At 40.0% G+C, this 18,901-nt stretch overlaps 1 protein-coding gene across 1 annotated transcript in view; it reads right to left on the reverse strand.

The window, feature by feature from the left end:
- LOC126482136 (uncharacterized) overlaps positions 1–18,901 on the reverse strand; it is a 103,250-nt gene that overhangs the window by 16,290 nt on the left and 68,059 nt on the right. Inside the window, exon 6 of the mRNA XM_050106112.1 lies at positions 13,234–13,446. Within this exon, the coding sequence (XP_049962069.1) occupies positions 13,234–13,446 (213 nt within the window). The remainder of the gene's footprint in view (positions 1–13,233; positions 13,447–18,901) is intronic.

Below are 18,901 nucleotides of genomic sequence, written 5' to 3' on the forward strand. Positions count from 1 at the left end.
AGAAGAGGTGGGAGGGAATCCCACTTATTGACCCTGTCCGAGAGCAACTGCAGTGACGTCTGTTAAGAACTCCAACTGCTACTGCTGCTGTCGTATGAGCTGTTGCTGTTGCTCTAAGAGAGCGAGCAATTTCTCTACCATACTCCTATGTTCCGTTTACCTTGTCGCCAATGTAGTAACCAAAACCAACTGCAGGAATGCCTTGGGCTGCAGATCGGAGCCGCCGGGCGAGGAAGCTGCCGGCAGTGGAGCATGCACCACCGGGTAAACACAGGACGAGTCGGGCGACAGACCAACGACAACTGACAACAACCGACCACGACCGACTATGAACGACACAACAAGGAAGAGATAAACAATGGAGGCTTGTGGAAACCACAACACCAAACACCAACAGTAAATCCACTCAGAACCAGAGCCAGGCAAATGTCAACAACGAGCAACGACCAGAACGCAGTACCGCCGAGATACAAACGAAATCCAGAGCGAGTATTAGACTGACTGGATTAGGGCAGAGCGGGTCCCTATATACGAAACCGGAGGGAGCGACTATTAGCCACTGTCTGCACGTGGCGTAACGGTGGTGCCCTCGCTGCGCGAGAGCCGCTGCGTGGAATAGCCGCCGTGGAGGCGGAGCCCTCTATGGGCTGACCACGTCCATTTGTTCTGGCGCGTGTTCGACTTCCGCGGCGGAAGGTACTAGAGGAAGTCTCTTCAGAAAATAAATTTGTCCAAAGTGTAGCCGTACACAGAAGTGCGATGCGGATTAAAAAGGGGAAAATATAAGATTTTGAAATGTTCCACAGAAGAGTGCTTAAGATTACTCAGATAGATTGAATAATTAACAAGGAAGTTCTGAATTGAAGTGGGGAAGAAAAGAAGTCATGTCACAATATGAATGAAAGTGGAGATCGGTGAGTAGAATACATCCTGAAATATCGTGGAATCATCAGTTTGGTAATGGAGGGTAGTGTGAAGAGTTAAAATTGTAGAAATACGCCAAAGCTCAAATATAGTAAACAGGCTCGGAAGGATTTAGGTTGCAGAAGTTATCCAGAGATGAAAAGAACTGTGCAAGATATACTAGCATGGAGAGTGGTATCAAACCACTCTCCAAACTGAAGACCACAACAACAACAAAAACAACAATAATAATGATGAGTGAATGTGAAAGTCCTGAAAGAATGAAATATCCAGTAATAATACCTATTTGTAAAAGTAGATATAAGAAAGTGACCAGTAATTATAATCTAATCCGATGAGCCAAAACACAATGACCACTGCCCACTGCAGGACTGGTGATGTGGGTACATGATGTGCTAAGGAAAGTATTTAAGTGGAGCAGTCAAGGTTGGAAACTTACCCGCTCTAAGGCAGATCCGATAACAGAGTACCACATGGTGCAGGCACAAGTGTTTCAGAACACACAGTTCACTGCACCTATATGAACACAGTGTATCACAACTGACAACTCTTACGCATTTACTTGATGACCTAATTGCATCATCATTAACAATTGCAGTAGGCACAGGATCATTGAGACTGGACCATGGATCAATGGAAACTTGTCACCTGGTCAGGTGAATCATTTTTCTTGTTACACCAAATCAAGTCATCCAGCAGAAAGGACGCTCAAAATGTGCATAACACCACAGACTCAGGCTGGTGGGGTAGTGTTATGCTATGGGTGACATTTACCTGCACTTGCTAAGTGGTTTGAGGAGCATGATAGTGAACTCACATTATGCCTTGGTCACCAAATTCGCCTGATGTGAAACTGTTGCAATTCATTTGGGACATTATCGGGCACCCACCTTCACACCCTCAGACAATCGACCAGCAATTTATGGATATTAAGTGTCCTGTGCATAAACATCTGGTGCCACATACTTGTCAAATACATGCAGTACAGATCACTGCTGTATTGTGTTCCAAAGGCGACCAGCACACTTTTAAGCAGGTGATCACAAACCCAAACTCAGTTTTGGTAGAATTCATTGTCATATATTAGAATAATCTTGACAAGGCCTTTGATATGTAGTTCATAAATTGTTGATGATAGAGAATACGACTAAATTTGGAGTGGGTAAACATTAAGTATGCTGTTATGCGAAGTTTGGTACTTGGCCCTCTCTTATCCTTGACTAGACAATATTATTTACCAAAGGCACATTCCAATCCCAAAGAAAGCAGGTGTTGACAGATGTGAGAATTACCGAACAATCAGTTTAATAAGCCACAGCTGCAAAATACTAACACGAATTCTTTACAGACGAATGGAAAAACTAGTAGAAGCCGACCTCGGGGAAGATCAGTTTGGATTCCGTAGAAATACTGGAACACGTGAGGCAATACTGACCTTACGACTTATCTTAGAAGAAAGATTAAGGAAAGGCAAACCTACGTTTCTAGCATTTGTAGACTTAGAGAAAGCTTTTGACAATGTTGACTGCAATACTCTCTTTCAAATTCTAAAGGTGGCAGGGGTAAAATACAGGGAGCGAAAGGCTATTTACAATTTGTACAGAAACCAGATGGCAGTTATAAGAGTCGAGGGACATGAAAGGGAAGCAGTGGTTGGGAAGGGAGTAAGACAGGGTTGTAGCCTCTCCCCGATGTTATTCAATCTGTATATTGAGCAAGCAGTAAAGGAAACAAAAGAAAAATTCGGAGTAGGTATTAAAATCCATGGAGAAGAAATAAAAACTTTGAGGTTCGCCGATGACATTGTAATTCTGTCAGAGACAGCAAAGGACTTGGAAGAGCAGTTGAACGGAATGGATGGTGTCTTGAAGGGAGGATATAAGATGAACATCAACAAAGGCAAAACGAGGATTATGGAATGTAGTCAAATTAAGTCGGGTGATGTTGTGGGTATTAGATTAGGAAATGAGACACTTAAAGTAGTAAAGGAGTTTTGCTATTTGGGGAGCAAAATAACTGATGATGGTCGAAGTAGAGAGGATATAAAATGTAGACTGGCAATGGCAAGGAAAGCGTTTCTGAAGAAGAGAAATTTGTTAACATCGAGTATAGATTTAAGTGTGAGGAAGTCATTTCTGAAAGTATTTGTATGGAGTGTAGCCATGTATGGAAGTGAAACATGGACGGTAAATAGTTTGGACAAGAAGAGAATAGAAGCTTTCGAAATGTGGTGCTACAGAAGAATGCTGAAGATTAGATGGGTAGATCACATAACTAATGAGGAGGTACTGAATAGGATTGGGGAGAAGAGGAGTTTGTGGCACAACTTGACCAGAAGAAGGGATCGGTTGGTAGGACATGTTCTGAGGCATCAAGGGATCACCAATTTAGTATTGGAGGGCAGCGTGGAGGGTAAAAATCGTAGGGGGAGACCAAGAGATGAATACACTAAGCAGATTCAGAAGGATGTAGGTTGCAGTAGGTACTGGGAGATGAAGAAGCTTGCACAGGATAGAATAGCATGGAGAGCTGCATCAAACCAGTCTCAGGACTGAAGACCACAACAACAACAACAACACATGCAAACATTAAGTTTGTTGGCGACTCAACACCTCCTGTTTATGGTGAGTAGCAAGCTGTCCTTCCTATACCATCGTACTGTATCATGTAAATATTGACTGTAGTGTATAAGAATTTACTCTTATTAGTTGGCACAAGTTTTCATATTGCTTGTAAACAACGGTAAGTGCAAAATATTTGAGATGTAGTAGGAAAGTTTACTTCTTGGATGCAATGCAGTTTACTAATACTAATACTACTACTATTATTATTACTATTAAATAAATAATTTGATAATTTGTGTTGTTGCCAATAAGACGTGTGAATTTAATTCATTACCGAATTAACTTCACATTCTCTTCCAATAGCTTATGAACACTGAAGCAATTAGATAATTTACTACATATCCCTAAGTAATCTCTCTTCAAAAACTGATAAATCAACATCATTTAGTATTCATGTGGCATAAATTGTCATCACAGTTACTCATGAGTTATCACATATTGCACATGTTCAACATGGCAGTATCATATTTTTTGCTATGAGAAATTCAAAATTTATTTGCTGAACTAAATGAACATATCTGAAACATACCTAAAACATGATAGACTGTGTGAAACAATTGCTGGCATCAGTAATAATCCAAAGGTTGTACAGAAAGTGATTTTGAAAATAAGTTTAACTGTAAATTAATTCATGTATGCATAACTTCATGGGGCAATTACTGCTAAAAGTTGTGGAAAATTTACAATCACCATTTGAAGATAAGGGTTTATGTAGTTATACTGGGCTGCTACAATGCTTGATGAATGTATGATTGGATTCTGAGAAAACCAGAGAGGTATATTCATTGTTATTACGTTGATTAGGGCAATTGAGAATTATGGCATCAGTAATTACTGGTGAATTATCAAGTAAGTGGTTAATTTAGGAATCAATGAAATGTTAGTTTGTTTCAACAAAAAATTACACATTTGGCACTGGCAATTAGTAAGCAAAACAATAAACCGTGAAGTCAAATTCAATTGTGAAGCATAAATTTCCAAGTTCATTGAAAGCTGTAAATTACAGAAAAATAATCTTATGATTCATGAGTGTTGAAAGAAGAAAAAACTAAATAAATCTTTAAATTCTGAGAATGCTGTGAAAACAAAAACTCATTGAAGGTTCTTACTGCATCTGCATCTGCATCTTCATGTCATGGTGATAGCTCATATGTACATTTCAGATGTACGCTGTAAGGGTACCATAATCGATACCATTATTAAAGATTGATATTAGCAGCTCCTTTCCAGTGATTACAATATCAATGATGTTGTAGAAGATTCTGAAAGTTGCAGTTATGCACCTATGGTCAGGAAATACTTCGTGAACTGCATGTGCTTTCAGGATGTTGAAGAGAGTCGGTCAGTGGTTACTGATCAAGGGCAAACCTCCAGCTAAAGCCCAGAACTACAGAAAAAGTTTAATATTGACTATAATCAATTTTAAAGTAACAAGGAGAAGTATTTGAGTCATTGTAGGATTGAATATCCATGGGAAATAATTTTGTAAAGCTGTGAATAACTGAAAGTTTTGGGCAGTATGAAGCTCATGGAGTAATATGTGTGTATGATTGATGTAAGTAGCATATGACAAACAAATATCTTAATAGGCATCTATTTGTAAACAGCAGATAAATCTTGAACAATTTTAGGTGAAGTAATCAAATAATTGAAACATTCTTAATGCAAACTTGATGAAAGAGACTGACTTATGTGGCTAAACAGTATGAGTGGTGTGGGACTTCCACATACTGGTGAGGGCCCACATACATGCTACAAGTGAAATAATAAACTATGTTTAATTTGAATGACTTTCATTATTTCAGAACAATCATTACAGTTCCTTATACATCTACGTTGCAATGCACAGATTGGTTTAGGCACACGGTTCAATTCAACAGAAACCTGCATACCCAATGCAACCATCCTCTTCCACTTTTCTGACTGCCACAAACTTTGGTGAACATATTTATGTTATCCAAAACAACAAAACAATATATAAGAATGGGGGGCGCGGTGGGGAGGGGGGGGGGGTCTACAATGCAACACAATGAATAAAAGAGATCTGTTCAGCAATTACGAACTGACAACATTTACAAAAGGTACAACAGCCCATAATACTACTCAAGGCAATCGCAAAGGACATCATGAAGTTACTGATAACAATAGGAATGAATGCTGATGCATTCAACACAGGTCTCTAAGGGTGTATACATCACACAAAAGTGCCAGTAACATTTTTAATAATGACATAAATGTCTGATCTTCTAATGGTCGTTCTCAAAGAGTTGATTTTTAAATGAGAGTCAAACGCTCTGTGATTTAAGAAATTCATCGTACATTCTCACACATAGCTCATCTTGCATAAAAGGAAATTCACTTTGAAAGTCAACTGCCACAGAGCGCCAAATAACAGGCGTCACCACGCTTGCGCAGCTATGATGACACAGAAAGCCCATATGTTCATAGGTGTAAAACATTAAAAGATCTTACATTATGTCATAAAAGAAACAATACATCAGAGGATACTCCAAGAGCATCAGAATTTTGTAAACCACACTAAAATGCGTAATTCGGGTTAAAGTGCACATTCTTATGTCCAGATCCAGATGTAAATTTTCTTGGCATACAAAAAGTACTGTATTATCTCATGTTTGTTTCTTTATTATGGCATAATGACATATGTGCTACAAGATGAAAACGTGCATTTGAAATGCAGCGAACAGTTGAAACAAAACAATAGTGTGGAATTAAACAATTTGTTTCAAATAAATGGACTGCCTCTCCGGAAGAGATTAATAAAAGCCTAATTTCTTTAGCAAACCGACAAAAATAACTTCATTGTTCTGCAAGGCGATTAATGCTTGACTATCAAAAACATGGAAATAAATTAAAATCTGAAACTAATAACTTATTTTAGCCTTCCATAATTATGTGAATGTATTTTAATCACTTCATAGCTCCCGGCTACTGAAATCCATTTTGTTTTCATTTGACGTGAGAACAATAAACGAAGAGGAAATAGCAAAATCACTAAACGTAAACACGCATCACGTGGAGACTACCCACCTCTGCACTACAACTTTGGCTGATCTGTGTTTCAGTCCACGATATTTCCAAACTGGGGCAATACTAGATAGTGCCACCCCCCCTCCCTCCAGTGTTTGAGGTAGCACACCAAAACTTAAATCGACTTTTCAAAAAATGTTCATTTTGTAGTGCACATCTTTCTGAAGAGTCTGATACATAAAACATGTGTCTTCAAGGAAATATAAGACATGTTATTTGGTCTTAACAGTGTCAAAGTGCAGTGCCAAGCCTCTTCACACAGCATTCTTCTATCGCACGTCACTGTATTTCGCTCTGTCGAATTCAAACATTTTTTTTTTTTTTTAAAAAAAAAAACCTCACAATTAATACTTGATGGGACTATTTGTAACCAGGAGAACAAGAACTCTTCAGAAAATTTGCGCTCTTTATTGACTATTAGCTAACAACTCACTGTTTTGTGTGACACAAAATTAAATATGCATTATATAAAACCATTAACGACAAGATACATGCAAGATAGTACACATTCCTTCAATCCTTTTAAGTCCTTCCTCTCTAATCTTGCTATGGCTTTACATGGTGTGCTTTCCTTTCTGCGAAAGACTCTATTACTTCATCAAAGTTTGTCAAACGTTCTGCTACATGAAAAAATGAAATGTCATTGTCTAATACTGAAAAAGCTATTAATACAAACAGTACCCAAGACTGGTGTGGTTTCTCGAGTTGATCATGTGTATTTTGTCACTGTCTGCAAGATAAAATGAAATAGGCCTGTCTAATACTGCAGTAACTGTAATACACACCAAATAAACAAGACTGTTTTGGAACAAATGGTCAGTTTTATGGCACAATAGAATATATTTCACGAAGTACCAATATCAAATGCCTATTCGGCCTACTACATGCAAAAAGCTTTATGTTATGAAATAGTTTCACATTTCATTCATACGTTCCAGTTTCTCAAGCATGAGATCGAAAAGTAGTAGTACGAAATGTTTATATAAATTTGGAATCGTCATATTCTTCCATAATTTTTGTGATGTCCCCGTTTCTTCTCCTTCCTCATTCTTAGAAACAATCTTGTCATCACTAATTCTGTAACTATGGCTCCCAGTGTCAAAACTTATTCTCTGGTTAACTTCACTAAGACTGCCTCAATCACCGATTTAGTTATCCCGTGTTTATTCACTGGTTAGGCATTATAATGTGTTCGTACAATGCATTTTCCACGCTACTCCCAGAACAGAACTTAAGCGCCTAATAGCCGGGCACTGCACAACTGGCCCTTACTAGTGTAGCGGTCTGGCCAAAAACTTTCTGTCAAAATTTCATTTTCTTGGATACACCGAGAAGATAACATGTAATCTTCCTTACCCCTTATTACTGTTAGTCGTGTATTTCCACTCTGGTAGTCTGAATCTATGGCTTTCACTATTAATTATAACAATGCTTATCATTCGCACATTCAGTCAACCACATAAACAAACAGGGATTGGTATTCACCCGTTCAGCTTTATTTCGCTCCACTCGTATTGCCCCATCCCCTTTTTGTCTGTAGGAAAAGTTTATATCTAGATGCAATGGGGTTTATCCTTGCAGAGACATCACGTACACTATGCACACATTCAATAATCAACTTATGATTCATTCAGAAATCAACTTAGAATGTGTTTAAAAATGTTCAAAACCAACAGGGATGCGTTTCAAAATCATATGAATAATCGATAGATCAACGTGTGCTGGATGCTAGGTGCTTCATGAAACAAGGTTTTTCCCCTCAAGAATTTGAATTTGCCCCCCCCCCCCCCTGAAATAGCCACCAGGGGCAGATACCCCAGTTTACCCCCACCCTCTAGACCCGGGCCTGTTGCACATGCATGAATCTGGCAGCTTGGGCGCACCAGTAAAATTTTTACAGGTAGCATCTGGCTGCTTGCTGCTACTGCTTATACAGCTAACAGCCACACTTCTGTAGCCAGTAGTGGGAGAAGTTACTACTCAAATGCGACTCAACTGCGCATGCGCATGAGCCCGCTTGCAACTGCTCAAACAAATCTAATGTAAACAATTGTGACATCACACTCATCGGAGGAAATGTGTTGTTTTGAAGCATTGCATAGTCTTCCTAAAGTCTTTGACACATTTTGCTGTTGGCAGACACTTGAATGAGAACTGTGTTTTGTTGTGGGTACATGGCGCATTCCCATTGCAACTTAAGTTTTATTTTTTTAATTTTTTTTTTTTCTCCTCCTCAGTCATGTTTTATTGCTGCAGTATTATTATGCAATACCGGTATACAGAAATATTCTTTGTTAGAATATTGGTTTTTAACAGCCAAAATTACAAAAATCTAACTGAAAACTAAACCAATGAAAAAGTCTCCTGGCATTCTGAAAAATTCCAAGGTTTTTCCCAATTTTCTCTCGGATGAAAAAATTCCTGCATTTTTCCTGGATCTCCCATTGTCCCAGGTCATATACACCCTACCTCGGTTATAACGTGCTGTCTGCCAGTGAAATGACAAGACGGGAATTGTGTGTCTTGTTTTATGATGTAGAGCGTTGTGTATTCAGCGAGAATGATGCAATTGTCTCTGGAACCACAATAGCTACTGCAACTAAAGTGGATGGAATGTATCAAACAGATGAAGTTCGTCATGTACGCAAGAATGTTTACTAAAGGGAAAAATGGTTAATGGACTGAATTGCTTGAACATTGATTTAGATCCATGTATTTCTTGGATAAAAAGAAAACAGTCTTGACAACTTTTACCAAAAGAAAAAATGAGAAGTAAAACAAAAGGTCTATTTGATACAGTACATTTTGATATTTGTAGACCAATGAGCATGGCTTTGTGGGAAGTAGCACGTTACATCAATTTCTATGGATGAAATGACAAGACACGTCATTTGACGAAGTGCTAAAATCAACGAAATAAGTCTGTCAATTCTTACCCTGAGTCCAAAGCATGAGGAGAAATTGAAACTTCAAAAAATTAAAATACTTCAAACAAATAATGGAACAGAATTTGTCAATCAGCATATGAAGATATTCTAAAAGGCAAACAGAATTCAACATGAAACAACAACTCTTTATACTCCAGAACCAAATGGAGTGGTGAATGCCTGAATCAGTTGATCAGTGAAAAGACGAAATTGATGCTGAGAGATACAAGAATATGCCTGAATCATTTACAAATTATTGGATGTCGTTAATTAGTACATCTGCTGAAAGAATAATGAACAAAGTTAGAAGACAAATTCAAAAAGTCATCTTTATTAGAAACTGTTAAGGGTCTAAAGTGTACCACCCAATTTAATTCAAATTCACCAAAGACAACCATTAAGGCCCATGAAGTACTATTGATTATCAATTCAAATGCAACTGTAAGAACATCATGAAGGGTAACACAAAATACGATAATCGTACAGGCAGAACTCAACCGATAACAGTAACTACATCTGTGAAAGAGCAGCAGGACCTGATGACAGAAATGCACTGTATGTTGAATCAGCACAAACTGACACTGAACAGACAGTGAATCGCAAGATTATTAGGGATACTTACGAACCACATAATACAGATCACACGCAGCCAGAAATTAATAAATTACCATGCTCAATAAATGTGAACCCCAAAATGATGTGAACCCCAAATATTTTAATGATGACTTTATTTGTTTTGCTACCATTTCTGAGTGAAATTCATACAAAGAATCAATGAAATGTGACGACTGTGAAAAATGGAAGAAAAAATTAAATGATGAATATTACCTTTTACTTGAAAAACATACTTAAGAATGTGACTGATTTACTGCCAGGCAGCAAGGTAATCAATTCAAAATGGATATTCAAAGTCAAAGATTCAAAATGGATATTCAAAGTAAAAAAAAAACAGTAGACGGTGAAACTGAATGTTATAAGGATTCTTTTGTCACCAGTGTTATTACCAGATGCCAAGAGTGTACTTTGATGAAACATTCCAGCCTGTTATCCATCATTCTTCACTATTAGCTACAGCAGCTGAATGTTCAAACAGTGTCTCTGTGTGGTGATCTTGATGGAGTTTATATTTATCACATCAAAGGTTACATGAAGGAGGTTCAAGAGATGAAGGTGTGCAAACTGAAGAAGGCGATTTTGGGTCCAACATAGGCTTCATACGTTTGGTCTCAAAAATTACATATAATATTGTGTAAAATGATGCATTTATTAAAGAAATGAGAAACAAAATGATGTATTCTGACCATTTATGTAGATAACTTGATCATCTTTGCAAATAGAAATAATAAGTGGAGGGAATAAGTGAAGTATCAATTAATTAAAGGTAAGATATCTTAGTGAACTCAGCTGGTGTCTTGGCATGAGAATAAAATAAGACAGAAAAAAGCCACGATTATCATGAATAAAAGCAAATATACAATGAACATAGTCAAGGAAATTTGATACAGAAGATTGCAATCCAGTTGAACATCGACTTGAACTTGGCTTGAGGCTACAAAAATGTGAAGAAAACTTGACAGATGATAAGACCTTCTGTTACAGCACATTCCCAATCACTTAATCATTGGTTCATTCCTACATTCAGATTAAAGTACAAGACCAGGCAGTGTATAAGCTGAGGGGTTTGTAAGGCAATTCAAATCCAATTATATTGAAAAATCCACTGAAAAGCAGTCAAACAAATTACGAGATACATCAAAGGAACAGTCAGTGTAAGACTGACTTTCCAAAAGAGTGGAACATACAAAATTTAGGGTTTCTGTAATGCCAATTATTCTTCAGATCTCAATCAACAGTTATATTTTTAGGGAAATGTTGTGTCTCAGACAGGCACACCAAAAGGCTCCTGAACAAATGAGGTTTCGGCCAAAATACCTTCTTCTAAAGTAGGCAACACATACATATTCACGGAAGCATAACTGATCTCCTGTATGGAGAGTGCAGCTATTTATGCAAACATCAAATATTTCGAAATTCAGTTATTTAAACAAGCAACATTGAATATTCCAAACATTTCAAACATAAGATATTTCAAGAACTTTCCCAAAATGATACATTTTAAATAACAAAAAATCCTGGTGGTTGGGCTTAAACTGGTGACCCAAAGCCTGTGACCCAGCAATGCTAACCACTTTACCATAATGCATGCACCACTGCTCATGACAATACTCTATTGAAAAGACAGACTGGAGTCAGTACCCAATACCTCTTCTCCTTCTTCCTTGCCTTTTCCCACTTCTCCATGGGACCTGCTTTCTTGTATGGGTTTAGGAGATGTTAGTGACAGCTGTTGGCCGGAAACCTTCTGATGTCACTGCCACTGCCTATAACATGTCACTGCAGCTTCTGTTCTTTATTCTTTCCTTGGGGTCTAAAAATGTAAAACTTTTAAGCGGTTCACTTGATACGTCCATCTTTTCCATCACAGAATTGCAAGATGCAATGTAATTCTTTTAGTTTTCTTTAGAGACCACACCTTGTCATGTTCTTCCAGTTCACTAAGCTCTTCAGTTACTTGCCCACAAGCAACTAGTTGCTCAAGAGGAAGCAGAGTATCCAATGGAAAGAGTTCATCACGAAGAACTCGAGAAATAGTCTCAATTTTTCTCAAAGCAGAAACTTCACAATAGCATTGTAGGATTTGGACTGAACAATAGCAGAATTCTTTTTCAGATGTGTGTGCTTAAGAAAGTAATATTGAATACCACCCCATTCAAAAATCCTGTTGGCTGAAGGTCCTAAGTAAGCCACCTCACAGTTACATGCCTCAAAAACTTGTGATGCGGAATGTTAAACTTAGGTTTAATTCTACCCAACAAACTGGCCAACCATCAAAACAACAGTAAGTACTGACCAGAAATTCAGATGCTTCTTCACAAAAAAACTCCAAAGCCTTTACATAAGCATTATGCATTGTATGAATGTTGCAACTTCTGATGTTTGTAAGTTGTCTGCCTCAATTTTTCTGGACCTAATATCAGTATTGTTGGCAAATGTACCAAACTTGAAGGCTGTGTCTGATCTTAAAGTTCTGAAAGTAGCTGATATGATCCACATTTAATTTCAAAGTTACATTTGTATTTTGTTGAAACTGAATGGTTAAAAATTGCATGGAAACTTTTCGTCACAGAATTAACAGAGCAAGAACACATACTGCAAAATAGTTTTCAGTAACATTGTTCCCCATGCAGAGACTTTACTTTTCAAATGATCTGCCTTTTCAAGTTATCACTATGGAATTTGCATTTTCCCATTTCAAAATGTTTATTCTCAAAATTGTAAAGAGTATTACAGCAGTAGTTTTGTTGTTACAGTAGAATTAGAATCGGGAATAAAAATGGAAGCAACTGTAATATAGGAATATGCAATTTGAATATGGAGTGGGGATAATAATTTCAGAAGCCCTTCAGGTTAGAGTTTATCTCTTTTTATCATTGGAGCATTCCAAAACGATAAATGAACATGACTACAGATACTTGAAAAAAAGCAGTAAATAACTTATTTTCTTCCTAAAATAGCAAAAGAGATTGAAAAAGGAGATAAAAATTTAAAAAGCTTACAAACAGTGACAACACAAAACAAAGGTGACTAAAGGTGAAACCGTGACTCACTCTTCACCTTCTTATCTTCATGAAGTTACATTAAATACTTACCTTCAATTGTTCCTCGTTCCGCAGCTCTATCAAATTTTCTGACAGGGTCTGATGTTCACACCTCAATTTTCTTAATTCTTCAACGTCATTTTTACCTTCTTGTTCCAATCTGCTAAGCTGCTGAACTTTAAGATCTTGTTGGCTTATAAGTATGTTTTTATTCTTGCAGTTATAATACAACTTAAGTAACATTAATTTCAGTTTTTTCTCCTTCTGAAAATAGCAAGCAGAGACTGAACAGGGTTGTTTTAAAAATATGCAAAAAATTGTAAGATAAGAACGAACGTTTCCAAATTCTGTGAGGAAAATAAATAAAAATAAGCTTCAGTATATCTAAGTTCCTTGAAAAAGAGCCATAATGAGAGAGAGTTCCTAAATTTGTATCACTGTTTTTACAAAATAATATATAATACAGAGAATAAACACAAAGTAGTCTGGAGTGCCACAAAATAACAGGCGAGAAGAGACAAACAGAAGCACCGTAACATGGCATTTCTCACGGAAGTATTACAGGCCCTCTGCTGTACCTAATCTACAGAAACGGTTCAGGAGATGATCTGAGCAGCCCTCTTAGGTTGTTTGCTGATGGACGCTGTCATTAACTGTCTAATAAAGTCATTAGAAGTTCAATACCAATTACAAAATGACTTAGAAATGATTCTGTATGGTGCGAAAAGTGGCAACTGATTCTAAATATGGAAAAATGCAAGGTCATTCTGTTATAACGTCAAGTTGAACACATATATACAGAACGACACAACACATATAAGTCACACAGTAAGTTGACAAGCAAGACATGTGCACACGTTAACATTCGAATGAGCACTGAGTCCCAGTCTAGCGGCTGCTGCTCGGCTGGCTGCTTAGGTGGAGCAGCTGCTGCATGGCTGGCAGACAGCGCCGCATGTAGAGGACGCGCGTAATTGCGCGGCGGCACTTTGAATGATCGGCGAGTAAAAACACTTTTCCCCCCTTTGAAATTGTTGCACTGGTCTTGATGGAGGTGTCCTGGAGATGGCTAACGTCCATAGGCGTTGTTTGACTCGCCGTAAAGTCTCGAGGAGGAGGCTTCCCGTATGGATGGAAGTGTCCCCGATGATAACGGGTCGAGATGACAGGAGACTTAGTGATCGAATCTGCTGAGGCCCCCTGCACCAATCTGCCCGTTGCGGCAAGTCCAGTTGATATAACAGGAGACATGGGCGATGTGTCGGTGTCCGTTGGAGGAGGAGGCGAGTAGATTTGCTCTGACAGAGGATGGTCATCCGGTTCCTGCATGGCCACGTCTCCTGGTGGCATCCGTTCTTGTGCTGGCATCGCGATGACGGTGAGAGGGCTGCGTTGTGAGTATTGAGAGATGCCAAGATCCCGAGCGTCAGGTAGGGTCAAAAGCGGTGTAACAGCATTCGGAACAGGCGTTGCTGGCACACGAGGCCAAAGCTGGTCCGAATGACGCACTGCAACACCCGTGTCCGTCTGGATTTCATACAGGCGTTCGCCACGGTGTCTTAAGATGCGGCCCGGGCTCCATTTTGGCCGCCTGCCATATCCCCGTACCCAGACGAGGTCGTCGGCGGTGAACCGGCCAAGTGAAGGCACCCGCGGCCGTGAGGTGAAAGGCCGCAGAAGATGAAGTTGCGTGCGGGGCTGTCGGCCATGTAAGAGCTCAGCCGGGCTGTGGTCGCCCATGGGGGTGAAACGGTAAGACGTCAGAAACTGGAGAAGTGCATCATCAGCAGCAGAAGAAGTCAGAAGTTTCCGCATCTGAGCCTTAAATGTGCAGACCAGTCGTTCAGCCTCACCGTTGGATTGTGGATGGAATGGTGGGGCCGTGACATGCATAACACCGTGACGAGCACAAAAATCCGCAAATTCGGAAGAGGCAAATTGCGGACCATTATCAGTAACAAGAGTAGAGGGGAGGCCTTCCAAAGAAAAAATGCAGGCGAGAGCACTGGTGGTTGCCGCGGTGGTAGGCGACGTGCAACGGACAATGAAAGGAAAGTTAGAGTAGGTGTCAATTACGAGGAGCCAATAAGTACCTAAAAAGGGTCCCGCAAAGCCAGCATGAATGCGCTCCCAGGGCTTCTCAGGCGAAGACCACGGTGACAAAGATGACTTCAGGGCAGCGGCCTGTGACGCACAAGGGCCGCAGGCAGCGACCATGTGTGCTATTTGAGAGTCGATGCCAGGCCAGTACATATGACGGCGCGCCAGAGATTTTGTGCGAGACACACCCCAGTGCCCTTGGTGAAGGAGGCGAAAGACCGAAGCACGCAAAGACGCAGGTACCACAACACGCGGCGAAGCATTGTCAGTGGAGAGGAGGATAACACCATCCCTAGCTGTGAGGCGGTAGTGCAAAGTGTAGTAGGTCCGCAACGTAAAACCCGGGAGAGGGTAGGGACAGAACCTGTAGCAGCTGCCAGCCTGTCCCCAGTGATGGGGAACCAGTCCACAACCTGCTGCTCGGCAACATCCAGGTGGAAACACAAAAGTTCGTCCCTATCGAATGCCTGATCAGGACCCATGGAAGGGCGAGACAGAGCATCAGTATTTGCATGTTGAGCCGTTGGCCGGAAATGAATCTCATAATTGAAGCGAGACAAGTAAAGAGCCCAACGCTGGAGGCGGTGTGCAGCCTTGTCGGGAAGTAACGTCGATGGATGAAACAAGGAAACAAGTGGTTTGTGATCCGTAACAAGATGAAATTTTGAGCCATAGAGAAAAACACCAAACTTATGAAGAGCATAAATAATGGCCAAAGCTTCTTTTGCTTATTGTACATCCGCAATTGCCGAGTGACAGGTGACAGGAGTGGAGAACCCAATTGAAGATACGTCTGAGAATTAATTATACTGGCAGTAGAACCGGTATCCACCTGCATGCGAACATCTCGACCAAGGATTTGGACATTGAGGAATAACTTCCCTGAAAGGGAAGAAGTGCAACTGACAGACAACACAGAATCAGAATCAGCGTCATGTTCATGAACATCATGTATGCGGTCAGATTTGCAAATGGAAGACACACGACCTTTCTTTTTGCAATTGTGACACAAAGCCCAACGTTGGGGACAATCCTCGCGTGAATGTTTCGTAAAACACCACGGACATGAAAGAAGTTGCTGGGGGTTTTGCTGCAGTTTCTTAGTGGGTTGTTTACGGTTAGGCTGAGGCTGCGTGTGGGAGTGCACTGCGGCCACGTCGGCCGGCGGGGACGCGCCGCACGCGTCGTCAACAGCGCACAGAGGTTGTATTTCCCCAACATCATCCCACGCCTCTATTTGCGCCCCAGCGGCGCGAGAAATTTCAAAAGACTGCGCAATGGAAAGAACTTCATCTAGAGTCGGATTTGCCAACTGAAGGGCACGTTGCCAAACTTCTTTGTCGGGCACTGACCGGATAATAGCATCCCGTACCATGGAATCAGCATAGGATTCTTTGTGAACGTCAGTAACAAATTGACACTTTCGACTGAGGCCATGAAGTTCAGCAGCCCCAGCGCGATAGGATGATGCGGCTGTTTTTGACAACGGTAAAAGGCAACACGAGAGGCTACCACATGTGTTTGCTTTTGAAACTAGGCAGACAGAAGTGAGCACATTTCATCAAAGGACAAAGATGCAGTATCCTTCAAAGGAGCCAATTGCGACAACAACCAATACATTTGAGGTGAAATCCAGGAAAGGAACAGAGACTTACATGGTTGTTCATCCGTGACATGAAATGCCAAGAAGTGCTGTCGAAGACGTTTTTCATAATCAGACCAGTCTTCCGCCATCTTGTCGTAAGGAGGAAAAGGAGGTATAGCCAACGACGAGAAGCGCCCCGCATTTGACGCCGCGACGAAATTGCGAATCGCCGCCGTTAGAAGCGTTTGCTGTTCAAGGAGACTTTGCAATAGTTCTCGATAGTAGCCATGGAAACCTGTGGTCAACGGTGAAAAGGAAAAATCCCATCCTCGTCGCCAATTGTTATAACGTCAAGTTGAACACATATATTCAGAACGACACAACACATATAAGTCACAGAGTAAGTTGACAAGCAAGACATGTGCACACGTTAACATTCGAATGAGCACTGAGTCCCAGTCTAGCGGCCGCTGCTCGGCTGGCCGCTTAGGTGGCGCAGCTGCTGCACGGCTGTCAAACAGCGCCGCACGTAGAGGACGCGCGTAATTGCGCGGCGGCGCTTTGAATGATTGGCGACTCACAACACATTCACATGAGCATTAAAAGGAATCCATTAAATTTCAGTTACATAATAAATCACACAAATCTAATGACTGTAAATTCAACTAAATACCTAGGAATTACAAACACCTTAAATTGGAACAAGTTCATACATAATCTTGAGGTGAAGACAAGGCAAAAAATGCACTTTATTGGCAGACACTTAGAAGATGCAACTGCTCTGCTAAAGATCTTGTCTCCCCTTTTCTGGAGTATTGCTGCACAGTATGGGATCTGCATCAGATAGGACTAATGGAGAACATTGAAAAAGTTCAAAAATGGGCAGCTCATTTTCTATTGTTGCAAAATAGGGGAAAGAGTATCATGCTCTTCATGAAATCTCACTCATCAACTTTTTTCTCTGAATGCGAAAATATTTCATTGACATCAAACTACATGGATGGAAATTATCATCATAATAACACTAGAGAAATGAAAGCTCATGTAGAAAGATTTAAGTGTTCATTTATTCCACACACTGTTGTGGAACAGCGGAAATATAGTCTGAAGGTGGTTCGATGAACCCTTTGCCTGGCACTTAAATGTGACTTGAAGAGTTGCTGTTTAGATGTAGATGAGAATATGCAGATGAAGGGTGACAATAAACTAACAATTCATCCACACAATATAGTTAAGCTATGTCAGAGCTGTTTTTCAGCAGGCCTCGATGGAGCATCAAACTGAGTGTTGAAACAATGCATACAGAGCACATATGCTGCCTTAACAAACATAATAATTGAGTTAGTCCACATCATGGAAACTGTCCTATGACTAGATTGTGAGAAAGCTGGAATAAACCCTTGCGATGACTAATGAGTGGACTCACACAAACTGTTCCCAAAAACTGTATCACAAAATTTGAAGGAATGAACGGCTATTTTAGAACTTGTTGATAGTGAAGCAAAAGATTTTTGTGCATTTCTTAAAAAATATGGATGAAGCAATTGGGGGGGGGGGGGGGGAATAGAAGAATAAGATGAGGAGTTAAAGACCATATGGCATTATTGGGGTAGTCCTTTCTATTTGAAGCCACTTGGGCCACTTGTGTATTGATGATGATAACATGAAAAGATTAGGACAACCCAAACACCCAGTCCCCCAGTGGAGAAAATCTCTGTCCCAGCCAGGAGGCAAACCTAGGACCCCAAGGTCTACAGCCAACATTCTATGCACAGGATCACAAAATGTGGTTGAATATAAGAACACTTCAAGAAATTGAATATTCAAATAGAAAATCAACTAGTAAATACTAGAACAGTATCTGAAACAGGAAGTCAACTAGTAAATACTAGAACAGAATCTGAATTGATAATGGCTCAGATTCTGTTGCACAAATTGTCACAGTTTTGTGAATCCGAGGAATTTGGCATGAAGGAACACCTCAGCAAAATGGTATAGCTGAACATCTCGACAGAACATTAATGGATACCATTA

Source organism: Schistocerca serialis, chromosome 5, assembly GCF_023864345.2.
Source record: "Schistocerca serialis cubense isolate TAMUIC-IGC-003099 chromosome 5, iqSchSeri2.2, whole genome shotgun sequence".
Classification (NCBI taxonomy): domain Eukaryota; kingdom Metazoa; phylum Arthropoda; class Insecta; order Orthoptera; family Acrididae; genus Schistocerca; species Schistocerca serialis.